Source organism: Chrysemys picta, chromosome 1 (genome assembly GCF_011386835.1).
Source record: "Chrysemys picta bellii isolate R12L10 chromosome 1, ASM1138683v2, whole genome shotgun sequence".
NCBI lineage: Eukaryota > Metazoa > Chordata > Testudines > Emydidae > Chrysemys > Chrysemys picta.
The window spans coordinates 99,479,402-99,506,993 of NC_088791.1; the positions used below are offsets into that span (position 1 = coordinate 99,479,402).

At 42.7% G+C, this 27,592-nt stretch overlaps 1 protein-coding gene across 8 annotated transcripts; it reads right to left on the reverse strand.

Annotated features, from left to right (window-relative positions):
* Positions 1-751: 751 nt before the first annotated feature.
* TCP11L2 (t-complex 11 like 2) lies at positions 752-27,426 on the reverse strand. Of its 8 annotated transcripts, none has more exons than XM_065581766.1 (11): positions 26,917-27,155; positions 25,882-26,074; positions 15,759-15,928; positions 14,343-14,478; positions 12,963-13,083; positions 12,179-12,399; positions 10,986-11,122; positions 9,905-10,095; positions 6,965-7,146; positions 4,941-5,113; positions 752-3,819 (listed from the first exon to the last, which is right to left on the reverse strand). In XM_065581766.1, the coding sequence occupies exons 3-11, from the start codon at positions 15,892-15,894 to the stop codon at positions 3,575-3,577; spliced, it is 1,542 nt and encodes a 513-aa protein (XP_065437838.1). In that variant the 5' UTR covers positions 15,895-15,928; positions 25,882-26,074; positions 26,917-27,155; the 3' UTR covers positions 752-3,574. The 8 variants fall into 8 exon arrangements, with proteins under 8 accessions (XP_065437838.1, XP_065437846.1, XP_005300843.1 ...); XM_065581774.1 differs by lacking the exon at positions 26,917-27,155 and adding an exon at positions 24,896-25,086 and having other exon boundaries at positions 25,882-25,992; XM_005300786.5 differs by lacking the exon at positions 25,882-26,074 and having other exon boundaries at positions 26,917-27,426.
* Positions 27,427-27,592: the final 166 nt, after the last annotated feature.

Sequence of the window (27,592 nt, forward strand, 5' to 3'; positions counted from 1 at the left end):
TGTAGTTTGTGAAGTTAGGTATTACTAAACATCTTATGTTTATTTTTCTTATAACTATTTCTGACTTATGCCTCATTACTCATACTCGCTTAAAATCTTTGTAGTTAATAAAACTTTTTACAATTTTATCTAATCCAGTATGTTTAAATTGAAGTGTCTGAATAACTGAGATAATAAGATGGCATATTATTCCCTTTAAAGAATAACAGATTTAAAATACTACATAATATCTAGGAGCGGGCTGTGCAGTACAGGACATATTTCTGGGGAGAAACCTGAGACCGGGGGTGTGTTGGGTTACACACTGGCTCTCACTGGTCTTGGTTATACTGCAGGGTGACCCTAAGTGTCACTTGCAGGCTGCAGTTACACACAGACACATAGGGTGGGCCTTGCATGCTGGAAGGCTGGCTGTGAGTGACCCTGATAGGAGCTACTTCAGCAAGGCATTGTAAGGCACCCAAGCTTGCAGGGCAGGAGCGATACAGCTCCTCATTAGTCTGGATTGCACCCTAGTATGTCACAATACATAATTAGAAAACAGATTAGAGTCAGAAAGTGCTATTTTAAGCCACCTCTACAACTGCACTTAAAACTGCTCTTCGATTTGATTTAAATATGATACATTCCTGAAGGACTCCTTGAAAAGAGAAAAGTTACAGAAGAGTCATTTTGCAATAATGTATCAAAATAACTGACTGCATTACATTTAAATTGAGAAGCAGCTTGCATGAATGACTTCTCTCCAAAGTTTTACAACAAACAGACTTTTAATGCATACAAAAACAAAACAATGCAAATGCACACCACAAAAATTCATTTGTACTTCATCTAATAAAGCTACTGCTACATAATTGTCTATTTTCAAGAAGCAAAATTCAGACCAGAGGTAAACATTTGAACCATGAGCATGCAAGAGACAGAAGTTAGAGGAAACATGTACATCCAAAGCACTATTAAAATATATCCTAATTGTAATGTTTAAGTGATCTCCGACCTATACCATGCTATAAAATGCCCTTTAATAAAAAGTCACATTAATGCAAACTAACTATTGTGTCCTCATTTTCTAGTGGGAAGTTACAGTGACAATTTCCCAGATAGTTTAGAAACCTCTGGTCTAAAACATACTTCAACTGATCTCACCACAGTAAATTTTTCGGTTTTATACTAGAAAGTTTAGAAAGATAAATTGCTATGATAAGAAAGTTACAATACAATTTTTTGTACATGTTAAAAATAAATTTTTTTTTTAGGCTCAAAGCACAAATTTAGAATAGTTGGATTTCCCAAGATTAGGGAATTACTAACAGAACTTCCCTTTTCAGCTTTTGGGATATATTCTTCTCTTGATACATGTGAACTATATACTGAAGTCCCATATTCATGAAGACAAGAATGTACCACTTCCCTAGCACACTTGTTACACTGCAACAGCTCCTTTCAATTTTGAGTTTCTCAAACTAAAAACTGTACTCATCTATTTGGAGCAATATTTTTAACAAGGCATAAAGAGGAAATGGGGTGAGAAGTCATTGAGAACTGTTGCAATTTGAGACTTTTTAGCCTCCCTCCACCCCCACATGTACATAGATAGAACTTCAGTAGTAGCTTTTGACATGAGTCCAGAAGAGTGTGCACTTAATACATGAGTCTGCTATTGCTTAGTCCCACATGGAAACCTTCCAAAAAGAAAGTTAAAAATAATTCCTGCTTTGTGTTTCCTGGGACGCCAGCCTCAGTTTGAGAAACTCTTGTCTAAAAAGTATGTTTCCCCTGCTAAACAAAACAAAATAAAACAAAAAAACCTAATTCTGTAAAAAGGAGGTTGGACTATAAACCAACCCAAAGTGCTTCTAATGCCCAGCCATTTTAGAACTTCATGAGAGATACACTAGTCGTACTGTATATTTATATATTGTGTGTGGCACATTAATCCCATATGGGCAAAGTTTATTTTTTAAATAAAAATATACTGTATATAAAACACTAGGAAGATATCTGGAAACTTGTACCAGCCAAAGTTTACATGTTTTGACATTTAAAAATTGGATTAATTCACTATTTAACAGTCAAATACTATAATTATATATTTTGAGTATATTTGATTAACTCTGATCAAGATGGGAACATTTTACACTGAATATTTCAGCACTCATATCCAATAATGTGAGATATGCAAAATAATTGGTCTATATTGTGTAGACTTTTAGAAGTTTATTCCCATATCAAAGGTTCAATCCAACAGTCTCTGCAAGACCCCAATTACCCAATAGGGCTGCCCCAAAGCCCATTCATGAGAGTGGGAGTCTTTCTATGGTCTCCAGTGGCTTTGGATCAGGCCAGCTTCAGGCTGCAGTATTGGCCTAATGTGTGTGGAATTAATAGCTTTTGGCTTAAATTTTCAAAAGTGATTAGTGACTGGTTTTGGATGCTGAACTTGACCCAAAAAATTGAAATATCCACTTAGTAAACAAAATCACTACTCACGTTCAAAATTTAGGCCCCCATCCAGTAAGATATTTAAATACATGCTTAACTTTAAGCAAAAATTGTTCCATTGAAGTCAATAAGGCTACTCTCGTGCTTAAATGCTTTCAAGATCAAAGGCTTAAAGTCCCAATTCAGAGGTGCCTAAGCACCTCCGAAGATTGAAGTTGCAACTGCTACATGTATAAAAAGCAGATTAGGCCTCCAAATATTTAATTAAAGGACAACATGACCTCTTTTAGATAACTTTTAGATCCATTTGTTTGTGTAAGGAAATTGAAGTCAGCACCCAAGTTAGTTTTCCATGAATAAAAGAATTGTTAAACTTATCTTTTATTGCTGGATTACATTTGACAAATTCTGAAATGTTTCTATTTTGCAAGACGTATTCACTCTATAACTGGTACACTTAACACCATTTATAGTAATGTGGCATGCGCTAGTGAAAGATAGGCCAAATTATGATCCCAATAACTATATCATCAGGATTTGACCTAATTTGATTCTTTACTTTGTTACAAGTTCAATTACACTATATTTTCTGCTCTAAGTCTTTCAAGAAGTGATCCATATTCAGTTATGTAGTGTCACCAATAAAACACTATAAGTAAAGTACACTTGAACTAAAATTTCATCATTTTATGTCATTGCACCAGTATACGTAATGTATTTAGTAAGCTTTTTTTTTTTTTTTTTTTAATAAGAGTGCTAAGAGTTCCATTGATTAAATTGTAATAGTAGCAAAACCAAGAGGTACTTCTCCATATTTACACTAAGTCAAAAATGCTTGCTTGGAAGAAGACTCTTGCAGTGATCAGGTACAATGAGTGTTAAAATCCATTAAACAGATTAAGTTCATGAAAATATATATATTAATTAGTTTAATTCCAATGAATTTTGGAAGCTTTACCTGTACACACTTTATAGGGTCTATTCTCTTTTGGATACACCTCTGTCTGTCCCCGTCTCCGTAACAGTCATTGGAGTAAATTATGCACATTGAGGGAACAGAATTCACAATATCTTTATAATAAATACTGTGAAGGGAAAAGGGCTGGATGCATAACCAGATCATTCTTTTCCCTCAATTAGTAGAAGCATCAGTTCCTGTTTTTCCCATTGGTGCCTCACTAAAAAGCAGTTTTCGAAGAATATTGGCATAGAATGGTCCATACACTTGTTTATTAAAATTCACAATGCTTGCGTACTGAGATCCAATAGACTCGATCTCTGCCTGAATCACAGCAAGGCCTCCTGGAATCGTAGGCATACATTTCTGAATGCTTGGAAGAGTAAGCAGGCTTTTCATATATAGCTGGATTCGTTTATCTGAAACAGAGAAGATAACTGAGTTCATGACAGAACACAGGGCCGACTCTAGGATTTTTGCCGCCCAAAGCAAAAACAATTTTGGCCGCCCCCCCCGGTTCTTTAATTACCCCACCCCCAGCCCCGCCTCAACTCTGCCCCTTCCCCAAATTCCCAGCCCTGCCTCCTCCCCCCAGGCTCTCAAGCCTAGGAGGGAGGGGGAGCAGCGGCGCGCGAAACGGCCGCTCGGGATCTCCCCCTCCCTCCCAGGTTTGAGAGCCTGGGAGGGAGGGGGAGACCCCGAGCCGCCGCGGCGCGCGAATCAGCTGTTTCGCATGCCGTGGCAGCAGCAGCGGAGGTGAGCTAGGGTGGCCGGGGCACATTTTTAGGGGTGGCATTCTGGCGCCGGCCATGCCGCCCCTAAAAATGTGCCGCCCCAAGCACCAGCTTGTTTTGCTGGTGCCTAGAGCCGGCCCTGACAGAACAGACCATATAAATGTAAATCCAAAGTGTCACGCCACAGTTGCCTTAGAAATACTTCACACATTGGCACATGGAAGAATCAAAATAAGCAGAGACACAGCTTGAATGCTACCTTTCCCTATCTTCCTCTCTTCAGTTTTAATTTAGAACAAAGTCACATTTTTCCCATTGTAGAGGGACAACCTTCAGACTGAGCCATAGGATTTATGTTGTGAAATAGATGCACAGCTATAATGAAGATGGAGTTAAACCTGAAGTTGTGGGAGGTAGATCCTCCACTTGTGCACACAATCCGCAATTAGGTATTAATTAAATTCCCCTCTGAAATCCTGGCACTTCTAGGTTCACAGAAAACATCCCAGAATCACAGAGCATTCTGCTCATATTTCTGGACTCTTTCTAACTTTGTTGTCCCCCCAAACCAATCTTTCAAAAGACTGTCTTGATATAAACAATAGAAGCAGCACAGGTTTGCACACAATATGACCCAATATTTACTGTAAGAAAGTTACTTTCATTTTAACTTTTTCACAATAAAAAGTCAATCTTTAACTTTAGTGATTTAATTTTTATAGTATGGATGGGCAATTAGCCTTAATTTATTTAAAAAAAAATTGCATACATGCATACAACCAGAGAACCACATAAATTATACTAACCAATCAGGGAGCTCATGGGATTATCTTCTTCAACAATGCTACAGATCTGACCTGCTAGGCTGTTTTGAATTTCCATACTGAGAGTGGGAAATCCTCTCTCAGACAGGGACCTGTTCACTTCACTGCAAATCTGAACACCTATAGTATTCAGAGCCTCTTTCAAATCAAATTTTCTGAAAAGAAAAAAGTTTGAGCATTTAACTCTAACAGTTCTTGTAACATCAGTTGCATAGCTATTCCCCCATTTTCTTTTCTTTTTTTTTTAAATTAGTCAAATAAAAATAAGAGAGCCAGGTGGATTTTTGCAAACTTTGTCAGCTTTTCCAGATATGAGACACAAATCTTCCACCCCAGGATAAAAGTAGATCCCATTGGCAGGGATGTGAGGGAGGAGGAAGAGAAAGGACTGCTCATATGATTAAATTCTGTTGGTGTCAATGAGACTAATACATGTGCTTAAAGTTAAACATGCACTTAAATACCGTGGTCCCAGTCCAGGAAAATACTTAAGTATACTTAGCTGAACCTGGGTCCACAGTTCAAATTGCCCAAGTAATGACTGACAGAGTTGTTGCAACCAAACAGCTGTTTGGTGGCACACGTGAACCAAGTTTCTATTCTTAATGCCAGTCCATATAGGGCAGTGTCCACAACACACACAAACAAAATCACCATCACCACAATTTGTAGCACTAGTGGCAACTGCAGAAGAGGAGCCAGGAACTGAATGAACAACGTGAAAGGCTGAAGCAATTGGCAGAGCAACATGATGAAGCTTGTACTGCCATTGTCTGGCTGACCTGAATGGTGCATAATTGGAGAAATTTCAACACTATACACTGAATTTGGTGTCAGATTTTCAGTACAAAAGTTTAAATTGTAAAAAATAATTAAACTATATGCATGCATTAGGCCAGCGGTTCTCAAACTGTGGGTCAGGACACCAAAGTGCGTCACGACCAGTGTTCCCTCTAATTTTTTAGGTCCATGTGCAGAATTAATTTTGTTATGTGTACCAATATGGAGGTGATGTGTGGTGGGGGTGGGGCCGAGGGGTTCAGAGTGTGGGAGGGGGCTCAGGGCTGGGGCAGAGGGCTGTGGGGCGGGTTCTGGGTAAGGCCAGGGATGAGGGGTTTGTGGTACAGGCTGCCACGGGGCTGCAGCAGGGGGCAGGGGGAGGGGGAGGGGGAAGAGAGAGAGAGAGAGAGAGAGAGAGCGTGAGCGCGCGCACTCCCCCCATCCCTCTCTCACTGCAGCAGCTCAGGGCCAGGTGAGAAGCCCCTCTCTCAAGCCGCAGCACTTCCGGTGGGTCTGGGATGGGCTAGGCCAGGCCAGGGGAGGGGCTCCTCGCTCTGGCAGACCTGGGCTGGGCCTGGGGAGGGGCTCCTCTCTCCAGCCGCAGCACTTCCGGTGGGCCTGGGCTGGGCCAGACGAGGGGCTCCTCTGCCCAGCAGCTCCGGCGGGCCTGGGCTGGGTGCCTTGCCGCACAACTTACAGGGAACTTAGGTCACAACCACATTTTAATGGGGTCGCCAGGGCTGGCTTAGACTTACTGGGGCTCAGGGCTGAAACCCAAGCCCCACTGCCTGGGACCAAAACCGAAACCCAAGAGATTCAGCCCTGGTGGGAGCTGAAGCCCTTGGGCTTCGGTTTCGGCCCCTACCCCATCCAGAGCAGTGGGGCTTGGGCTTTGGCTCTTCTATCCAGGGCAGTGGGAATCAGGCGGACTCGGGCTTTGGTCCCCTCTCCTGGGGTCATGTAGTAATTTTGGTTATCAGAAGGGGGGGGTCGCAATGCAATGAAGTTTGCATTAGGCAACTGTTTTCACTAGTACACATGTAGGTCTAAGAGCGATACATAATAAATGGATTATTACTATCGATTATATTCATATCAGTAACAAGGTACATAAGCTATACAACATTTTAACTATTTCTGTAAAAAACACACCACCAGTAAAGTTTGTTAAAAGCCACCTGGCCTTTTTCTTTAAAGAGGAAAAAAAAAAGTGAGAAAGAACTTACTCCTTGTTCATCCCTTCCAGCAGAACAGCTGAAATCCTTTTTAATTTGTCAGCAAAATCAGGTAAGCCCACAATAGTTGTGCCCACCATATTGCTAGTTATAAGAGATACACAGGCTATAATCCGTAACTCATTCAGCTTCTCTTTCAACTTCTGAAGACGAACTTCATCTGTTATTAACGTCTAGAATTAGAATAGCATTGATTACTGTAAGTGATACCAAGTTGAGACTTAAGCTAATGCCCTAACAAGTAATTCGAGGGGGACGGGGAGAAGCTACTTTCATGCAACATTGCAGCAGAAAATTTCAGTACTCAAAAGTCAAGAAGTTCACAGTAATTATAGCCAACCCCTTGCATATGTAGTATTATACAGTTCCTTTTAAAACAAAACAAAATTACTTTTTAATAGATTTAAAAAAATCTTAATCAAGAAATAGAAAAATGTATGGCGGAGTCCTACCCCAACTCTTGCCCCTTTATAGAAAATAAAGAGGGCCAGAGTGGCATTAGGAGCCCTAGAAGTCCTGAACACAGTCGAGGGAGGATTCCTTCAGTTTGTGAACTGCGGAAGACTGACCTAAGGTTGCCTTCAGACGCCTCCCTTGTGAGCCCAAGTGTGTGGTGGGGGTGGGGGTGGGGCTGCAGCTTGCTGCCCATACGACAGTCCTAGGAGCTGGCCACTTAAGCCCCTGGAGCAGCCCAAGACCAGGATGATGCTAATCATTTTCAAACTAAATAAATTCACCCACACTGAGCAGAAGAACATATCCAATATATACAGAACTGGGTTTCAAAAAAAGAAGACTTAATAGTTTCAGGGGGGTTGTGTCATTAAAAATTCAAAATATTTTGACCAGCTCCAAGTAGCAATAGTAACTAGTCATAAAACATCTGGGTAGATGGATAGTTTAATGTTAGTAACAGGACACTTCGGTGGATTTTAAGGTGTATCTACTCTTTCAGCAGTTTGCAATGGAAAAATAACTCCTAGAGTAGTACAATGAGAATGTTCATCTAGCTTCTTATATGGAGCCCTATCACTGTGACATCAAAGTGCCTCTCCAAAAATTAAGGCCCCGATCCTGAAAAATACCTAAGCACAGTTATCCTTAGGCATGTTTGAAGTCCCGTTTACTTCACTGGGACTACTCAGATTATTTAAATCCTTTGCTGGACTGGGGCCTACGTGTTCAGACATATTTCTCTTCCCTCCAGTCAAGAGAGGCTGGATTTCTCCCACACTCCTACCCCTTTTCTTAAAGATAGTTATAGTGCATTATTATGGGATGGCTACGTCAAAGTAGTGGGTTGGCCATTTTCTCTGAAAATTCTGAGGTTCTTAGCAGCATTCTGATCTCTTGCGGAGAATTCCAGGTTAACGGACCATTTATAGCCGAACTGTTATCTGTTGCATAGAGATTTCACCGTTACAGATGACAGTACCATTGTTGCAGTGGAACGTAGCTGTCACAAGAGATGGTGAGCAAACAGGCTGAGGTGATCATTCAGGGAACTTGGACCAATGCCATACAGGGGTAGAAGATGGGGACTAAAGCCTTGACTGTGACCCAGTATGGAACAGGGAGCCAGTCACAGAGAACAACACTGGGTTCATGTGCTCTTTGTAGCCTGCACTGATGAACAATTGGATGCAGTGTTCCACACGGACGTTTTGTTTTCAAAAACTTAGTCTACAGTTTTCATTCATAGGAAGAGAATTAAGATAATCAAGCCTAAAGCCCACATATCCATCGCGTTCCATGGATAAGTACAAATCTGACAGGAACAGGAACAGTCTTCTTGCCAACCTTAGATGGAAGAGTTTTATGCAGCTCAAAAGCTTGTCTATCTCACCAACAGAAATTGGTCCAATAAAAGTTATTTCCTCGTCTACCTTGTCTTTCAGATGGAAGAGGGCACATTTTACTAATCTGGGGATAAAGGCATTCAGAAATTGTAAACAGTTCAGGTGAATATGAATGCTGCAAACGCTTCACAATCTAACAGTACACGTCCTTCAAAGGGAGGTTACAGATTTGGTAAATGCTCCTTTCTCCCCACCAGCATCACTTCAGTCTTCCTGGGTTTAACTGCTGCCAATCTGGTCTTCATTCATTGTTGTTCTCAGCTAAGTATTTAGATAGCTAGCAGATAGATTAAACACACCACTAATTGTACAGGTAATGGAGGTAGGCATCATTTTCTTACTGCTAGTATTTAAGTCATGCTGCTTTACCATTTTCCTCTAGTGGGTTCATACAGTTGAACAGAATTGATCCCTGGGGGACTCTCCAGATGGCAAAGCAGGTGCCAATCATGATTCCATATATGGCCCAAGGGGAATGACCAACTCTTACTAGCAGGAAACTGCTAATACTTGCTATTTCTGGCAGGACAGCAGGATTCCATGGTCAAATGTCTTAAATGCTACAGAGAAGTCCAGTAATATCAGAACGGATGCACTGCCTTTGTCCATGGCAAGGAGATCATTCATAATGTGAACTAATGATCTGCTGTCCTATTAATTCAACCTTGGAGAAAATTCTCTAGCCATTAACATTAGTTTGCTCTTATCACAGTTAAGGTAACTAATAAGGCTATTGCTATGTAGGAGAGAGCACGCACACAAGTGCACACACACACACACACACACACACACACACACACACACAGTATCACCAGCACTATGACATTGTAATGCAGAGAACAACCAACCAACTGATATTTACCAGGAAAGTGCTCCTTGATTATGGAGCATGCTACTATGAAACCAGGAAATTTGTGGAATTATTTGGCAAGAGAAGTCCTACAGGAGAGTTCCACAACATTTAGTGTCATGAATAGCGTAACTGCTGTACCAGTACTTCCATGCAGTGAGAATTAAGAGTAAATTTTGAGGCACTGGGATAATTTAAGAAGAGTCATGAGAATTCACTTACCTCTGGAATTGCTTTTTTCTGATAATCCCATTGTAACAGTTTCAAGTAGCCATTGTTTAGCACCAGAGTAGGACTGAGATTTGGTTTAGAGCTACCATCAGCACCAGGGGATGAAGAAGTTTCACAAGAAACAGACAACAATTCATCTTTTATTGATTCCTTTATCCACTCTGTTGTTAGATCCAGAGCACCTAAACAACAACAAGATTCCGTACAGGTTTATTGTATAACTTTCTGTGCAAGTGTACAATATATTGACAAGTAAGGTAGGTGAACAAGACAACTCCATTTCTGATCTCTAAATAGACTGCAGTGGACTTAAGTCTGCTCAGGTCAGTTTTTCCCCAAGCTTTTTTCACCTAGCCAACACTGGTGACCAGCTGAAGCTTCTGGGCAGGTTATAAAAACCCCATAGCAGACTAGTTGCACTGGAGGCACAAGCAAGATTTAAATACAGTTATCTGAACCTTCAGCAAGTCTAGTGCATTAGCCATCAATGTCACCAGTTTCCCTTCCTCTTCCAAAATTTCTTAACAATGGTTTAACTGTATTATCTTTACATTGCAATAAGACTCACTTGTGCCAACATCTAAACTAAACTTTTATTTTCACTAGAGAATAGGTTTTGTTGTTCTATGCTTCATTATGGACTTAATCCTGCCTCTGCCTGCTACCAATTACACAGCATGCAACGGAACGTATTCTGGAAAAACCAACCACTGTGCATGTGCATATGAACAGTAGCAGATTTTCAGATGCACAAAGAGAGTGGTTCCATATATTGCAAGATAAAAACTGAGCCCTATGTATGCAGAACTGTTTTAATCGGATATCAAAAGCTTTGATTGCAGGAACAAGTTTTTCACAAACTGTATCATTTTGGTGTGGTCTTATGCATTTACAACAGCAGCGACCAATAAAGTCAGCATTTCACAATTATTAGTTATCATATAAAAAAGTATGATATGGTCACATTTGCCCCCAGGTGCCTTGCTCAACAGATACCTATAGTAACAGAGAGAAAGGTTGGCTTTAATGGTTTCCACTGTATCTGATTAACTGAAAACATCATAATACATACTTGGTGTTTCTTCAAGAATTTCTTGGAATTTTGTTCTTTCATAGTCCACCAAGTTACGCTGAAGCTGTGGTCTAATGTTTTGAATGGTATAATTAACCATGTCCATTTTCATGAGGTCCAGAACATGGAATATTTGTCTGAAAGCAGACACAAAATTACAGTGCAACATCACAGAAGAAATTAAGTTGAAGTTTCAAGACGAACTCATATGCTCTTGAACAGCCTGATGTACACCTACATACTTGACTTGTCTTGTAGTCCTTCTTCCTTAGAGAACAGGCTCCAAGTGCTGAAGAGAAAGTACTGGCACTGCAGTGACTTTCATGGTAGTTTATATACCAAAGCATTTTGGAGAGTTAAATAATGTATTGGGATATTTGGTGTAAGATACAAAAATTAGGGCAAAGATGTTGCATGATCAAGACATTAGTGCCACAGGCCAACAACAGAAAGGTTTTGAAGCAATATGGAGTCAATTAACACATTGCAGCCAAAGCAAACTGAAATTTAAAGCATTCTAGCAACTCTGACTATGCCAAAACAAAACACCTCATTCCCTCCTACTCAACCACTTTGCTCCCTGTAGGTATGCCTAAGTGATAGCAAAAACATTTAAAATAGTTTTTTGCTTTATATTACAGAGCTAATACATTTGAGGCTCATGCAGATTTGTTAATCAAACTTTAATAGTGAAGTCTTTAATAAAGGGAATGGTACAGACAAAGAATTGAGCTTCACTTTCATATTCCAGATGGAGTGTACACTTTTCCCCCTGGACAGTTCTAAACAAGAACACTCACCTTTTAACTTGTAAGAATAAGTAAGTTTGATATGGAAGCATGTGTAAAACACATGGAACTGCATGATGGTTTTGTTTTCTTTTCTTTTTTGTTTACAAAAAGAGTGACACTTTTCAGGGTATGGCAACACTTTAACATACACCATTGAAAAAATATGCTTGTGAAAAAACCCAAAACAATTAGAACTCTTAGTTGAAGTACCACGCTACCCAATTCTACTGCTAATCTAACCCAACTTGAAAGTATTTAGACAGTTTCTTAGCTTAGCCCACTATTCTAGTTTAATGTTAGTTTTGAGTTCCTTTCTTCTCCACCCAAACACCTTGTCTGTCAAAAATTGGTATTTTCTAAACACACACAAAAAAAAGATATGAAAAGTAGCCAAACACCAACCTCAACAATTCTACAATATTTCCAGTTGCTTTTAACTGTTTTATATCATCATCTCTTATTGGAGCACATAATTTCCCCATAGTGATGATGACATAGTTAGCTAGCCCAAGAACGTCAACAGCATCATGCTCAGCCTGCTGTCTTATAAGATCTGCATCCAGGACTTCACAGATTTGGTTTCGAATCCTGTTTGCTCCAGGAGTCAAAAAGGAAAGAAGAGTCTGAAGTGAAAAAAACAAAAACAAAAAAAAACACAAGACATTTCAATAAGTGCAGCAACACAAGACCAGCAAGCCCTTAATAACTGTGATGAAATGAAAGCAGCTTTTTGAAGAAGTCAAGGGTACACTGTAGAACCTGACTGCAAATCCCAAAATTGGAAAGGCTATTTTATTTAGCAGCATGGGAAATGCAGCCAAAGGGAACAGAATACAGATACAGAAGCTGGTGAAGACAAGTTTACCGGCTTACTGGCTGAGACCTTTGCAACCTTTCAGAAACACCTTTAGGTCTTTACTAATAAGTTAATGAATTGGTACCAGGATTTCCAGTAATAAGGGAAGATCTTGATTCTATTTGGAAAGTTGATTTCTGACTTTGTAGTCTAGGTATACTTTAGTACTGTATCACATCCCCATCCTGCAACTGACATGCAGAAGTATCCCACTGACTACAGTGGGGGTCCACCCACATAGAATCATTTGCAGGACTGGGGCCTAAGATGTCAACACAATACTGGAGGTGTGAAGGGGGGAAAAAAAAAAAAAAAAAAAAACTAACTTGCCTCCTTAATTTCTTCGAAGAGCTTGATAGCATGATAATATTCTGGAGGATCTTCATTCAGTTCTGACTCCAAATGATCCCAGAATGCCTTATGTACAATTTGTTTCACTCTACCCTCCAAACTGTGGGGAAATGAATTTGCACAAAAAGATTTAAAGAAGTAAACAGAGTTTAAAAACAAAAACAACCACCACACACAATCTTAAGACAGTCCAATGACTGGTGGAGAACCATCATCATACCTGCTAATTGGAAGATATGGATCTGCAACCAGATCACCCTTGGACCCGGGGTTATCACCCCCCAAAACTAAGCAGGATTAAGAATTAAAATGAGAGGTTTCCCAAGAAAATCCTGGTACTGCAGAAAGTGGTGCTGGCAATTCAGTATTTGGATATAAAAGACTTTTATCCCAACTCTGTATTAAACCAATTCCACTAGCTTGGCGCTATTGAGTAATACATTTTTGGAGAAGCATTTTTTGTCCTATATATAAAAAGAACAACCCTAACTTGTTATCAACAATAATCCCATTGTATTTTTGTAAAAATTGGCTCAATAGCATGGCCAGATTCCATTTTAAATTATAATCTCTCGCCATTCCCACTGTAGTCTAAACTGGGTATGCAAATTATTCCTTTCTTCCTCCAACTTCCCAGGAGCGTTTTAGTATGCAGAACAGCACGAGTACGGTGTTCATTACTGAGATGAGTATAGCTTATACACATCATTTGAGCTTCTGAGTATGCTGTATAGATAAAAGCCATACATACCATACACACGGCAGTACTACAACTTTATCCCTCACCCCCCCCCTCCTTCCCAGAGGTCTTAGATTGGCAAGAAACATTAAAGGTGGACTCCAAAAGTAGAGTGCATACCACATTGCTTACATATCTCCCCTTATAGATAAGGCAGAGCACCATATGCTCCAGGAGCAGGGCTGACGCTTCCATTTAGGCGACCTAGGCGGTTGCCTAGAGCGCCAGGATTTGGGGGGTGTGGGGGGATCCTTCCGCGCTCCGGGTCTTAGGCGGCAATTCTCTGGTGGGTCCTTCACTCGCTCCGGGACCCGCCGCCGAAGTGCCCCGAAGACTGGGAGCGCGGAAGGACCCCCCCGCTGCAGAATTACCGACGACGACCGGGAGTGTGGAAGGACCCCCGCCTAGGGCGCCAAAAACCCTGGCGCCGCTCCTGTCCAGGAGAAGAAAATGTGTTAACCCTACCAAATTGCAGCACTTGTGTCACAATGTTGCAGCCTTGACAGTTCCCCATTAAGCGTGGAACACCTTCGCAGGTTGTGTACCTTCAAACCAGTTTCCCTTGCATGCACACACATACCCCATATCAGTTTCTGCAAAATGTATAAAGACTAACTTACCTGTTCTGTGGGAGGTCTACGTGTTCCATGTGAAAGTTTTCATTTACAGCAATTTCGTGAGCTAGAGTCAAATTTGACAAGTTTCTTGCAGCAGCCATCAATTCATCAAAAGTAACAGTTTTTGGAGGGCTTGTTGCTGTAATGAAGGAAAAGAAATGAGAGCCACAAGTCAGTTGTAGGCAAGTTCAATTTTAAAAGATGGATTGGACTGCAAAAACCAAATCTGGAAATAGTTAGGCATGATATTTTATTTCCTGTTAACTAGACACTAATTTATGAGAAGCTAGCTAGACTGGGAGTTCTTAGCATCTCCTTAAAATTATCTGGTAAAGGAATGTCTTCCCAGCTCATCTTTGGAAGGTAGAAGACTCTCATGGCATGTTTTGAAGAGCAGCAGTTTACTCTGATATCTTGGCCAATGTATCCCTCTCACTTTAAACACAGGACCCAGTGTTTTGGACAGGCAGATTTTACATAAGAGTCAAAATAAATAAGCATGCATACAGGCTGCATGTTATTACTGAGCAAACAGATGCATTTCTCTTCATAATCATTGTAACCACAGTCTAAACTCATTACTTTGAGATATGCAGCTTCTGCTCCATAGCATATGCCAGTGTCTTTGCCCCACTAATCATGTCTCTTACTGAAGAGTTTATGTTGTGAAGGACATAACACACCCTTACTTGAAAGAAGGAGTGATTGCTCAGAAAGTATATAAAGTTTCTAAAATAAATTTCTGTAGTTTACTTTTCATATTTGGAAACTGTACTTTTGAGAAGAATGATATAGGACAGGGAATATACCAAATACAAACTTTCAGTTCCAGTAACAAGTTTACTTTTAAACTAAGACAAATTTATACATACTAAAAAGATTTGTTAGCATCAGTGAAGCGCTCCACAATTAAGTGTATTTTATGTACAGTAGTATTTATTCTCATAAGTCATTCAAAATAACTTGCTTCTTCACATGTCTATTTTGTGTTTTGACTTCTTACTGTTCAGTGAAAACAAGTCACAACACTATTGATTTGATTTCATAATTCTGAAGTTTAAAGGCTAAGTAGAGGCATCTTGTCCTTTGTATATGAAGCAACATTTGGTGGATGGACAGAATGGTACTATTTTATAACCTATAAGCCAAAGCCAGAATAATCCAAGACAAGAATGCCCTCCCAGGCAAACTTTGGTTACTCTTTTAGAAGGAAGTAGTAACAACTGTTGCATGTATACTAAGAATCTGCTTGTGCTTCATGGTGGCAGACTGTACCACTTGGAGCTGTGGTGATCCAAACAAGAAGCTGTGCCTTTCTCCTAACACTCTGAAGTACCAATTATAAATCCCAAGTCTCACTACATGCGTATACACAAATACAGCCTACATATATCTATTGTACAAGTTAAATCTGCTTACAAGCTGGGGAGCTGGGTTTGCTTGAAGAGTCACTAGTAAAACTCTGCCTTGAATATTCAGAGTCACTGGAAGAAGCTGTGCTTTCAGATAGCCTTGAAGAATCAAAATCACTGTTCTGGTCATCATTGAGGGGCATTTTGAATCACTTCACTTAGTACAGTACACAGAACCTGGAAAGAAATAATTTTACATGATCAACATTTTCCAGAACTTCATATTTTCCAAAGACTTCTTTACAAAAGCAGCAATATTTCAATAATTACTGATATGAACATTGAATATTACATTGCAAAATAGGGATAAATGCTTGCCTATTTTATAAGGATGTTATGAAGTTTAGTGGTTTTGTGAAGTTAACTAGTAACATGTATAGGATTGTACAAATCCTAAGAATTAAACTTTCAATTCTGCAAGAAGTTAAATGAATATTAAAGATGAATGTCAGCAGCATCAACCTCTAATCTACTCTTTACGCAGAAGGTATTGTGCTGTCAGGAGCATCAAAAGCAGAGCTCTCAAACTCTTTAAAGGTACTCCTTAAAGCACTACCCTTCTGATGAATTTAGGTGCCGAGTAGCATTCTGAAGGCACCTTAGTTTCTGCACTTTCTCCCACAAAGTTCCTGCAGTTACAGGGGCAGGAGCTATGTTTAAGGGGAGAGAGGGGACTAATACATCTTGTCAAAGACATTCAATTTCTTCATGGATTTTGAAATGTGAAAGGACTCCCCTAAAAGGAACAAGCCACAGAATCAGACTAATAATTGTCTTGAATTGGAAAGGTTTTCTCCAGAGATGAGGAAAAAACAAAAACAAACAAAATAAACAATGAAGTTACTATTAATAAAAAACTAATGTTACATTTATGGTATATGGCAACTCACAGGGCCCTCACACTTCACAAAACTGTGTGTATGAAATCGCATCCCACAACAGAGAAATTAAGTCACGTCTGGGAAGGAGCAGGACAGTTGCGTAGCTTCACTATGCAATGTTTTGCAGACTTAGGACAGGAAGTAAATACATTAATTAAAATTGAAGGTGGAATTTAAACAGATAGTCCATGTAATTACCCAAAATGGAGTTTGCGCAGGACACCAAGACTGGCATAGCTAATCTTGCATAAAGTGCTTGATGCCCACAGTTAGACACTTCTAATACGAGAGGCTACCTAGCACCATTTTGTCTCAGAAGAAAGTGAGATCTACTGAATCAGCAACACCAACTTCATCAGTAGTTCTTTGCAAACTGTTAAGTTCATTACTTAGTGATTAAGAAAGCTAATGGACTCGATTTATACCTAAGCAGTTACAGCAGTGTCAGTGCAAGCTTCCTTGCTATTTTAACTCTTAGTCTGAAGAGGCCATGTCTAGGGGCTAGAGGGCAATTTGTTTTCTATGTCTATTCAACCCACCGTCTCACCGATGAGAATACCAAACACCAGAGTCAGATTGCTGGAGTTTTTAATGTGGGTACCTATCCACTGCTTAACTTGTTTTTTGGGCACCAGCTCATTCACACATCAGAAAGAACAGCTGACAATATTGTGCAGTAGCTTTATGGAACTATGGTAGGATTCTTCTTTCAGTTAGAGGGCTCATGGGTTCAAGACCTGGGAAGTCTCTTGTGGACCTTTTAGTTGTGGGCTTGATACATGACTTACTGTCCTGTGTTATGCAGGAGGCCAGACTAGATGATCAGAGTGGGCTCTTCTGGACTTGAAATCTACAATAGTGACCTACTAAAACTACTAACTAGGAAAGAATTGAAACAAGTAACCCATGGTAGAAATGAAGGGCTCCAGATTCCTTGATCAATGTTATTCAGCCTCATCCCTCAAAAGAGAGAGCATAACAGAGCAAATATGATTATACTTAAAGGATCTGCAGGGTACCTATTTTTTCCATCTGATGACAGCAGGAGTATGTCACTGTTGGGAGCAGCAACACATCATATTTCAGGGCCTAAAGCACATGTGGTGAGGCATGCACACAGCTAGCTTCCAAAATATTGAATATCTGAGCTGACATTATAAGTTATTCTACCCAGAATCGTGACTTTTTAAAAAGTCACAACATCTATAGAGAATAGAAATATACAATAAACACAGGATTTATCGTGGATATCTAGGGCTCAACAGACTGATGATGTAGAGGCTCTCTCTTTACAACTAATGAATTCTGGTTGGTATTATGAAGTTGTTGCTATGGAAATTGCTGTATCACGAATACCTCTCTGTGTATCCAACATCACAGACAGAACCTGAAGCACGTACATACCAGACTGAGGACAACAGGGAGTACATAGTTTTAATGACTGTGCTTTGACCATACAATAATTATGCTATGAAAGATCCCCAAGCTGGGAAACCAGTTTGGCCAAGCTGGTCTGTCGGTGGGCAGGAGCAGTGGAAAGCTACCAAAGCAAAAGGATTCACAGGAAGTTTGAGCAAGAAAGGATAAGAGGACAGACCAGGTCAGAGTAGGCAAGCTGGGGAAGAAAGCACCACATTTCAGAACACAAATCATGCACTGCTATAGAAGGATATTGGATGGCTCCAAAGGACAGACCCTAGCCCAATGAACGTTACAGAGTGGTGAGGAAACTGAAGCATGGAAATGAATGTAGGGTTTATTATTTTTGTATAAATGCGAGTTAGCTCTTTAATAGCAAGAGGTGTGTTATAAACCTGTACCTGTTACATCTTATCACTTGCCAGAAGCTGGGACTGGCCAACAGGGGATGGATCACTTGGTAATTACCTTGTTCTGTTTATTCCCTCTGATGCATCTGGCACCAGCCACTGTCAGAAGACAGGATACTGGACTAGGTGAACCATTCTTTTATCCCTGTGTAGACATATCCACAGGAACATAAGATTCGCAGCATGGCTAGCGCTGGCCCGGGTTAGCCGACTTGGGCTCATGGGTCTAAAAATTGCTGTGTAGACAATTGGGCTCAGGCTGGAACTCAAGCTCTGGGACCTTCCACCCTCACAGGGTCCCAGAGCTTGGGCTCCAGCCTGAATGTCTACACAATGATTTTTCAGCCCCAGAGCCCGAGCCCTGCAAGCCTGAGTCAGCTGACCTGAGCAAGCCACAGGTTTATTTTATCCTTGTGTAGACATTACCTCTTCAAGGGGCACATAGGGTAACCAGAAGGCTCACTCCTTCATGTGGAGTTCTGGAAAAGGTGGTATTTAAGCTACTGAGGTGGTGGGGGAGGAAGTCTGAGGGGCCAGTACTAGTTCCAGGAACTCAACAGTGGGCCACATGCTCTGAGCTCTCAGAAGTGGGTGCCAGATAGCTCTGCACCCCAAACTGTCGGCAGCAACTGGATTCTGTTCAGACAGGAGGCTTAAAACACACAGGATCTAGCAGCTCTGTTCCCTCACAGCAGTCTGGTGACTGGCCATGAGGAGGTGCTTGACTAGACCTCTGACAGATGGCATTATATTATATGCTTTAAAAAAAAAGTTCTTCCTCACAATGTATAATATTCACTACAAGCGTTAATTCTCAACTGTGAGTGTATTGAGCTGTCGTGAATAGGTGCCTTGCAAACCTGAAGATTGAGGATGCCTGTCCCCCCCCCCAAAAAAGACTGAACAGATTGTGAGGAAAGCTTGCAATGTCACTACATGCTTCACCATTGAGCTGGAAGGTCCCCATTCATGGGGTGAGCAGTGAATCCACTGTCTATGCCCATTTAATCCTTTGACTCTGCTGATATTAACAGCCAAGGGTCTTGAATATGTTATTTAGTGATGCACACACCTGTGTACCACCAAGTGACTCAAGACTAACACCTGTTCCTGTAGCACAGGCATGTGTATGCATGAAACAGAGGAAACCTATTCATTTTTCTGATGTAGTTATTCACAAGCTTTTAATTATAAACTCCAGCAGCCCAACACAAGATGACACAGGGAAAGAGTATCAAGTCTTTGCTGGCAAAGGTCATATTTCTTAGAGAAGTTCTCAGGGGTGTTGGGGGAATGCATTCTGCACAGATCTTAATACTGTGGATCTAGACATTACTGGCATATTGTCACTGTAACAGATGCACCAAACAATAAGCATCCCCCCTCCCTGTATTTTCTGTGGTATAACAAGCAGAAATTGGAAATATAAATTCAGTACTTTAAAAAAAAAAAAAAAAGCTCATACAACAGCTACCAGGTGAAGGAGAAAGAGACCCCTTAGGTATTTGTCAGAGGTAAGTACAAACTGCCCAGGTGAGGGCTTCACATTTTCTAAATGTATGATATATATACACCCTGCATCCATAAACAGTAGTGGACATTCTTGATGCAGAGGTTGGTTGCTATGTAGAATGATCATTTCTCTGCAATTTAGTCTCCTTTCTTCCAAGTTGTGCACTCAGTTTTTCTTCCTTGATTTTTGATATAAAATGTTTATTGTCCCTGATAAATCCAGGAAATCTCTTGTATTCCCTCATATTTGGAGATTGGAAAAAGAAAGCCATCTGTCTACATTTTCACTTCTTGATTTAGAGTGTTTGTATCCCCCGCATTTGTGGCCACCAATTGGGTAGCTGGCAAGAGTCAAACTTAGCTTTTTACATTCAGTGTAGTGAGGTAGTCTGCCCACATGATAGATTATTGAAGATCACAGGACAGAACTATCTTGGATTTTATTTGTTCTTCCCAGTGGCTTTTATGTGTTGGTCCAATGTCTTGAGTATTTTTTTGATACGGAGTGGTACAGATCATGTTACTTGTCAGGATATGATAGTTGTTCAGCAACAATATATGGGAGTGGATCTGGTTTTCACTTGGATTTATTTTTATTTTTTTTATAGAATACCTTTCAGAAGCTTGAGATGGAAAGCAAATTTGCTGTGTTGGCTGAGATGGCACTAGAAGGAGGAAAGCAATAACTCTGCTCTGCAGTCATTGTTTGGGGTGCAGTGTGTGGGGGAGGGGGAAATGTACATATATTAATTTGCAGATGTTTTACAGAGTTTATCCCAAAAAGTGTAATTAACTGCTAAAATTGGGCTCAAGACTGCACTTCTATTTAATAGACTGGTTTGAATTATAGTATTATGTTTCCGCAATAGTTATACTGGAGGGTTAATCTACCAGTAGTAGTTTATTGTGTAAATTGGAAGAGCTTTTTTTATAGCCAGTCTAAGCTCCCTGAAATTTATTTTGGAAGGCCAAGTACAAACATAATTTAGCACATGTTCAGTTTCCTTATCTCTGTAACAGCATTTTAGTTTGTTTACAGACTTTTGAAATGTATTTGTTTTCCAGTTTCACTTACTGGGTCCTATGTGCTGCCATCTTGTCTAGATGAGAGTACAACTACATAGATGGGATTCCCACTATACAACGGAGAGGAAAAAACTTAGGGCAGGTCTACACTACTGCTTCAATTGATTTAACTTATGTCACTCAACTGTGTGAAGAAAAGACACACACCCCTGACCGATGGAAGATAGAGCGACCTACGGAGACGCTTTTCCATCGACCTAGCTTCTGCCTCTCATGAAGATGGAGTAATTATGTCGATGGGAGAGCACTCTCCCATTGGCATAGAACGTCTTCACCAGATGCACCGCAGTGTTGCAGCTGTGCCAATGTAGTGCTTCTAGTATAGATCTGCCCCTAAGTCTGATGATTGTTCCAATAAGGTTGATAAGTCACTAGCATGCAAGAAGGTTCGACCTGAAGTTACATCCTGTTTTACTCCCCCCTTTTTACATGAAGGCCTTTTATGGCATGCTTATTTTTATCCTGTGCTGGGTGGATTGCACATGAATTTTAATTAGGTTATGTGGTTTTCTATTGTGCAGCAATTTAAGGTTCATTCCTGGATGCTAGACTGAGTCAACAATTATTTTTAAATCTTCTCCCCTGGCTTTTTACATGTTTGTTATGAGGACACAGGATACCCAAAACACTTAAAAGCTCAGAGGGACAGAGAGCATGGTCAACAACTTCATTCCTTTGGCACAGTGGAACTTGCAGCAGTAAAAGTAAAGCTTGTCTGTGTGGAAGACAACCTTCTCTGGGGGTGGTCTGAGACCATGGAATGAACTCCACCAGGAAGTAAGCACTATCACAAACAGCACCACTATCTGCTCCCAGTGCAAGGCACATTTCTTTGACCGTGCTTTCTCTAACACACACATCCCAACAGGTATATTTAACAAGACAATCCACTCGTTTCTCCCTCTGGGGAAGAAATGAGAGAACAAACAACAAATGACAGCTGTGTAGCCACATTGCTTAACATAGTATTGAAAGGTGCTCAAATACTATGGTGATAAACGCAGTATAAAAGCCTATATTGAACAGGACCCGTAAGGTAAAGATGTGGTCAATTTCTCAGAAAGGAATCCAATTTGACTTTCACAGATTAAGGGTACCCAGAAGTCACCCAACAAAGAAAATAACAGAACGCCACTAGCCATCATCTACAGCCCCCAACTAAGAACTCTCCAGCGCATCATCAAGGATCTACAACCTATCCTGAAGGACGATCCCTCATTCTCACAGACCTTGGGAGACAGGCCAGTCCTTGCTTACAGATAGCCTCCCAACCTGAAGCAAATACTCACCAGCTACCACACACCAAAAACACTAACCCAGAAACCAAACCCCACTACAAACTCTGGTGCCAATTCTGTCCACATATCTATTCAAGGGACACCATCACAGGACCTAACCACATTAGCCACACCATCAGGGGCTGGTTCACCTGCACATCTACCAATGTGATATATGCCATCATGTGCCAGCAATGCCCCTCTGCCATGTACATTGGCCAAACTGGACAGTCTCTACACAAAAGAATAAATGGAAACAAATCTGACATCAGGAATCATAACATTCAAAAACCAGTAGGAGAACACTTCAATCTCCCTGAACACTCAATAACAGACTTAAAAGTGGCAATTCTTCAACAAAAAAACTTCAAAACCAGACTCCAGCAAGAAACTGCAGAACTGGAATTAATTTGCAAGCTGGACACCATCAAATTAGGCCTGAATAAAGACTGGGAGTGGATGGGTCACTACAAAAACTAATTTTCCCCCTGCTGATACTCACACCTTCTTGTCAACTGTTTGAAATGGGCTACCTTGATTACACTGAACTCATTTGCACTACAAGAGTGATTTTCCTCCCTTCTTGTCAACTATTGACAATAGCCCACTTCCACCCTCATTGAATTGGCTCATTAGCACCAGGAGCGGCTCTATGTTTTTTGCTGCCCCAAGCACGGCAGTTAGGCGGCCTTCGGTGGCACGCCTGTGGGCGGTCCACGGTCACATGGATTCAGCGGCATGCCCGCGGGTGATCTACCGGTCCCGTGGCTTCGGCGTACCCGCCACTGAATTGCTGCCGAAACCGTGGGACTGGCGGACCTCCCACAGGCATGCTGCCAAAGGCTGCCTGACTGCCACCCTCACAGCGACCGGCAGGCCACCTCCCGCGGCTTGCTGCCCCAGGCACGCGCTTGCTGCGCTGGTGCCTGGAGCCACCCCTGGTTAGCACTGACCTCCCACTTCGTAAGGCAACTCCCATCTTTTCATATGTTGTGTATTTATACCTGCCTCTGTATTTTCCACTCCATGCATCTGATGAAGTGGGTTTTAGCCCACGAAAGCTTATGCCCAAATAAATTTGTTAGTCTCTAAGGTGTCACAAGGACTCCTGGTTGTTTTTACAGATTCCATTGTTAGTCAAATTTTGTATTCTTTTAAAGGAAGATACTATGGAATATTTTGCTGTTGACATAGATACCTCTATAGTTGTTTGGGTTGAGGGAATCTTGCTTTTATATATTAGGCTAATTAGTCCATATGACACATCAGGGAAGTGTCTAGACTGCAGGATTAGGTAAAACAGTTTTAGAATGGCTGCCTGGGTATATTAGGTATCGTCTTTGACATTATCTGGGCCATGTGATTTCCCCCAGTTTAAATTTCCTGAAGGGTTTCCTTTAGTTCATGTAATATACGAGGTATCTTGAGGAAGGATTGACAGTTTCCTTTAATAGAGGCTTCAAACACATTTTTTAAAAATACAGATGCTCCCTGACTTACACAAGCGTTCTGTTCAGACCATACATATCGCCAACCATTACGCAAAACAAAACAAAACCCCTCCTATTTCTAGTTTATGGAACTTTTTCCCGTAAACTCAGATTTGCGTACCTCGGATTTGCGTAACTCGGGGAGCGTCAAGTAATTTTCCACGCTGGATCCCTTTGTGTAGGCCTTGGAAGTGTTCTGCCCAACGTTTACTAGTCTGGATTGATGAGTCTTGTTTCTTTTCATTTGGTTTAAGTTCTTTTTACCTTTGCCAGAACAAGTCAATGCCTACTGCATCTTCAGTTTGTACTACTCCCCTCCCCTTCCCCCAAAATCAGGTGCTCTGACTTCTGCTGTAGCATTTATATGTACTTGTACAGTATGTCAGGGCTAGTGGAAGCTCTGTTTTAAAAGTTAGAGAATTCCCTCACTTTCCCTCTTAGTCTATGGTAGTTTGTAACAAGTTGTTAGTCCTGTTTGGTTTGAAGCACCAGTCCTTTTTTTATTGTTAGGAAGTGTTTTGCTGAGAGATCTACACAAGTTTTTTTGTGTGACATCTATCTTTTGTCTGCAGCATTTGTTTAGAAACATCAATTAATTTTCTTGAATCGGGTTTTCAGGGCTTCCTCAGTTTTCTTTCAAACCTTTATTCCCACATATATTTCTTCAGGTCTATGGCATGTTTATTGTTAGTGGATTAAATTTACATAGACAACCAGTTAGCTATGGGCTGTGAAGTATGATGATGGTTAAGGTACAAGCACATTTATGTCAATAGAGTTTACACTGAGTGCTGCACGCTGTTGTCCTTTGCTAGTATAAAGGGAAAACTCTGTCTAGAGCCCCCTCTTGCTTTTCTATTGAGAATATACAGACAAGTTGTTTATGGGGTTTTTTGCCCCTTTAAAAAAAAAAAAGCAAGACATGCTTAGTTCTCACAGAATCACCAACACAAGCAGTGAGAACTGTCAGTTTCAGTAGAGGTAGGGCAGTGATTTTCAAATTTTTTTCATGTTAGGACCCCATAAAAGTTTAAAATGGAGATGCAGATGCCTTTGAAAAAAAACTTACACATAGTTTGCAGACACCCTCCCCAAGGGTTCACAGACCACAGGTTGAAGACCCCGGTCCTATTTTCAAATGTGCGCTCCTTGCCCACTGAAGGGACGGATGCTGCTTCTCTGCCAGCCTAGGTGAGCACTGACGTCTCCAGGGGTATCAAATCTTTCTACTGCTGAACAGCTGCTAATTTCCGAAATGATCTGTGTCAGGCACGGGGCAAAGTGGGCTGTCACGTAAAGAAGCCGACCTCAGAGGGCGGCAGCAGGTTGGCCCGGGGATGTTCCGGCCCGCAGGCACGCTGACCTTTCCGAAGTGAGGAGGTTGCCAGCCCCTGCAGCCGATCCAGGCCATCGGAGCCTAGATGAAGAGTCCCGCGGGCACGTGCAGGAGCAACTTGCCCCCACTCCTCCTCCTCCTTCTCACACACAAGCAATAGGGGAGGGGAGCATTTTGTGGTGCTACACCGGCGGCTCTGTTCCCCCCTCTCCCGCAGCTGCATCACGGGGCGGGTCCCCCCACTGCAGCCCCCCCTCGCCCCGGCGGCTCCGCCCCGCCTGGCCAGGGCTCCTCCCCCAGCGGCGCTTTTGGCAGTGCCTGGAGGCAGGAGCTTTGGCACCAGCCCAGCAAAACAAACAGCGCTTCCAAGGGAACCCCGGCCGGGCGCGGGAACACCCCCAACTCCCACCCCGCACGGCCGCCCTCGGGGGGGGGACGGTCCCTAAGGGCCAAGCGAGGTTTGTTTACAAACACGGAGGTGGCAGCAGCGACCCCCCCACACACACCGCCGGAGGGGCTCAGCCGCCTCCCTAGTACAGCGGGGCAACGTCTGCCCAGAACGTGACACCCCCCCAAACCCAGCCCCCCCGCCCGTTTTGGGGGGGCAGAGCCAGGGGTCCCCCCGCAGGGGCCCGGCCGCTCCCGGTGACCCGCGCTCACCCAGTCCCCGGAGGGCAGCTCCCTGGGCAGTCCCGGGATTGGGGGGGGGGGGGACTCACCCTACGGCCTGGGCTGCCTCTCGCGCTGCCGCTCAGCTGTCGGGGCTTTAAACCCCCGGCCCCCCCGCGAGACACTTATCCGAGACTATTAGTAGCTCCTTGGGCGCTTCCATTCCGCCGAGAGGTGGGGGGGTTAACCCTTTGTAGCTCGCTCAGCTCGGCCACTCAGATGGAGGCTGGGGGGAGGCTCAGGCTGGGGGGCGGGGACGGACAATAATCAGAGAGAGGCAGGATCGCCCTCCCGCTCCGCCAGTCCGCGGTTCTGGGTTTAGTTCGGGGGGGGAGGGGTAGGTGCCCCCCTCTCCGGACAGAATGGAACCGTCCAGGCGGGAGGGGGAAGGGCTGGATGGTGTTTACGGAAGGTCCATGTCCTCGGTGCGCCTCCCCCCGGCCCCGGCTCAGGAGGCGCCCAAGGGGAGGGGAGGGGATCACCCTGCTGCTCCCTCGGTAACCTCCCCCATCCTCAGCCCCCCGCGGGCACGGAATCCCCCCATCTGCCACCCCCATCCACTGCCCCGCTCCGCCCACCCCCGATACACTCCCCGCTCCTCACCCCCACCGCACGGAATCTCCATCTGTCTCCCCCTCCATCCGCTGCCCCCACCCTCGATAGCCTCCCTCATTCCCCCCAGTCTCCCCATCCCTCCCTGCTCCGATCCCCACACCTCTGATACCCTCCCCCATCCGCCCGAACGAATCCCCCATCCATCCTCCCCCTCCATCCGCTGCCCCGACCCCTTATACCGCCCTCCCATCCAGGGGTGCTGGAATTAGGGGCGCTGGGGGGGGAAGCAGTACCCCGAGGCTTGAAGTGGTTTCCAGCATGTACAGAGTTTACAGTTTTGCTGAATAGTTTTGAGTACCCGCGCTAGAAAAATTGTTCTAATGCCACTACCCCCATCCTCCCCCCGGCACTGAATCCCCCGCACCCCCATCCATCCTCTCCCCAACATCCACTGCCCCGCTCCCCCCAGGGGGAGAGGCGGGTTCGCAAAACCTTTGCTGGTGCACCAAAAATAGGAACATGATCCTTACGTTTGCAAGCTGTGTTGGGTGCTGCGGTGGGCGCTGCTTGTCCGCAGGGCACCCACCAGGGACCAGGTCAGCCTGATCTCCGGGAGCGAAGCTCCATGAGATACACAGAGGCCCAGCTTCACTTTGTACACTGCCAAGGAAAGTGATGGCTGTAAAAGACGTTTGTCTCCAACACGCCAAGCTGTTGTTAGGACGGAAGTTCGGATTTAAAGAGACGATTTTTTTTTTAACTTGTCCTTGTACTTTACATTGCGTAACAAGCCGGATAACACGTGCACGCCAAGGTTTTGTTTGCACTTCTGCCATTTTCTTGTTTTGTGGCCCTAACCCAGTCACTCACAGCCTCTCTGCCTCAGTTTACTCATGCGTCTAGCTCACTGCTATGGTGTTGTAGGGCTTGCTCAGTCCTTTGAGCCTGCCAATGGAATGTGCTAAGGAAATGCAGACTGTCATTACTATCGCTCTTCCTTCAGCTGTACTGACTTCATCAATGAAGCCCAAGCACTGCGAGATTCGATTATTCACTAGTAACAGTGTATGACAGAGTCATCTTGCTTCTTGCTAAAAATTCCTGAGCCATGTGCAATGTGATCTCCTACCAGGAAGCAAAATGCTAGCAGTCATCTTACTGCACTAAGTAGCTCTTGGTAATAAATCATACCTTGCTTGTCCTTGT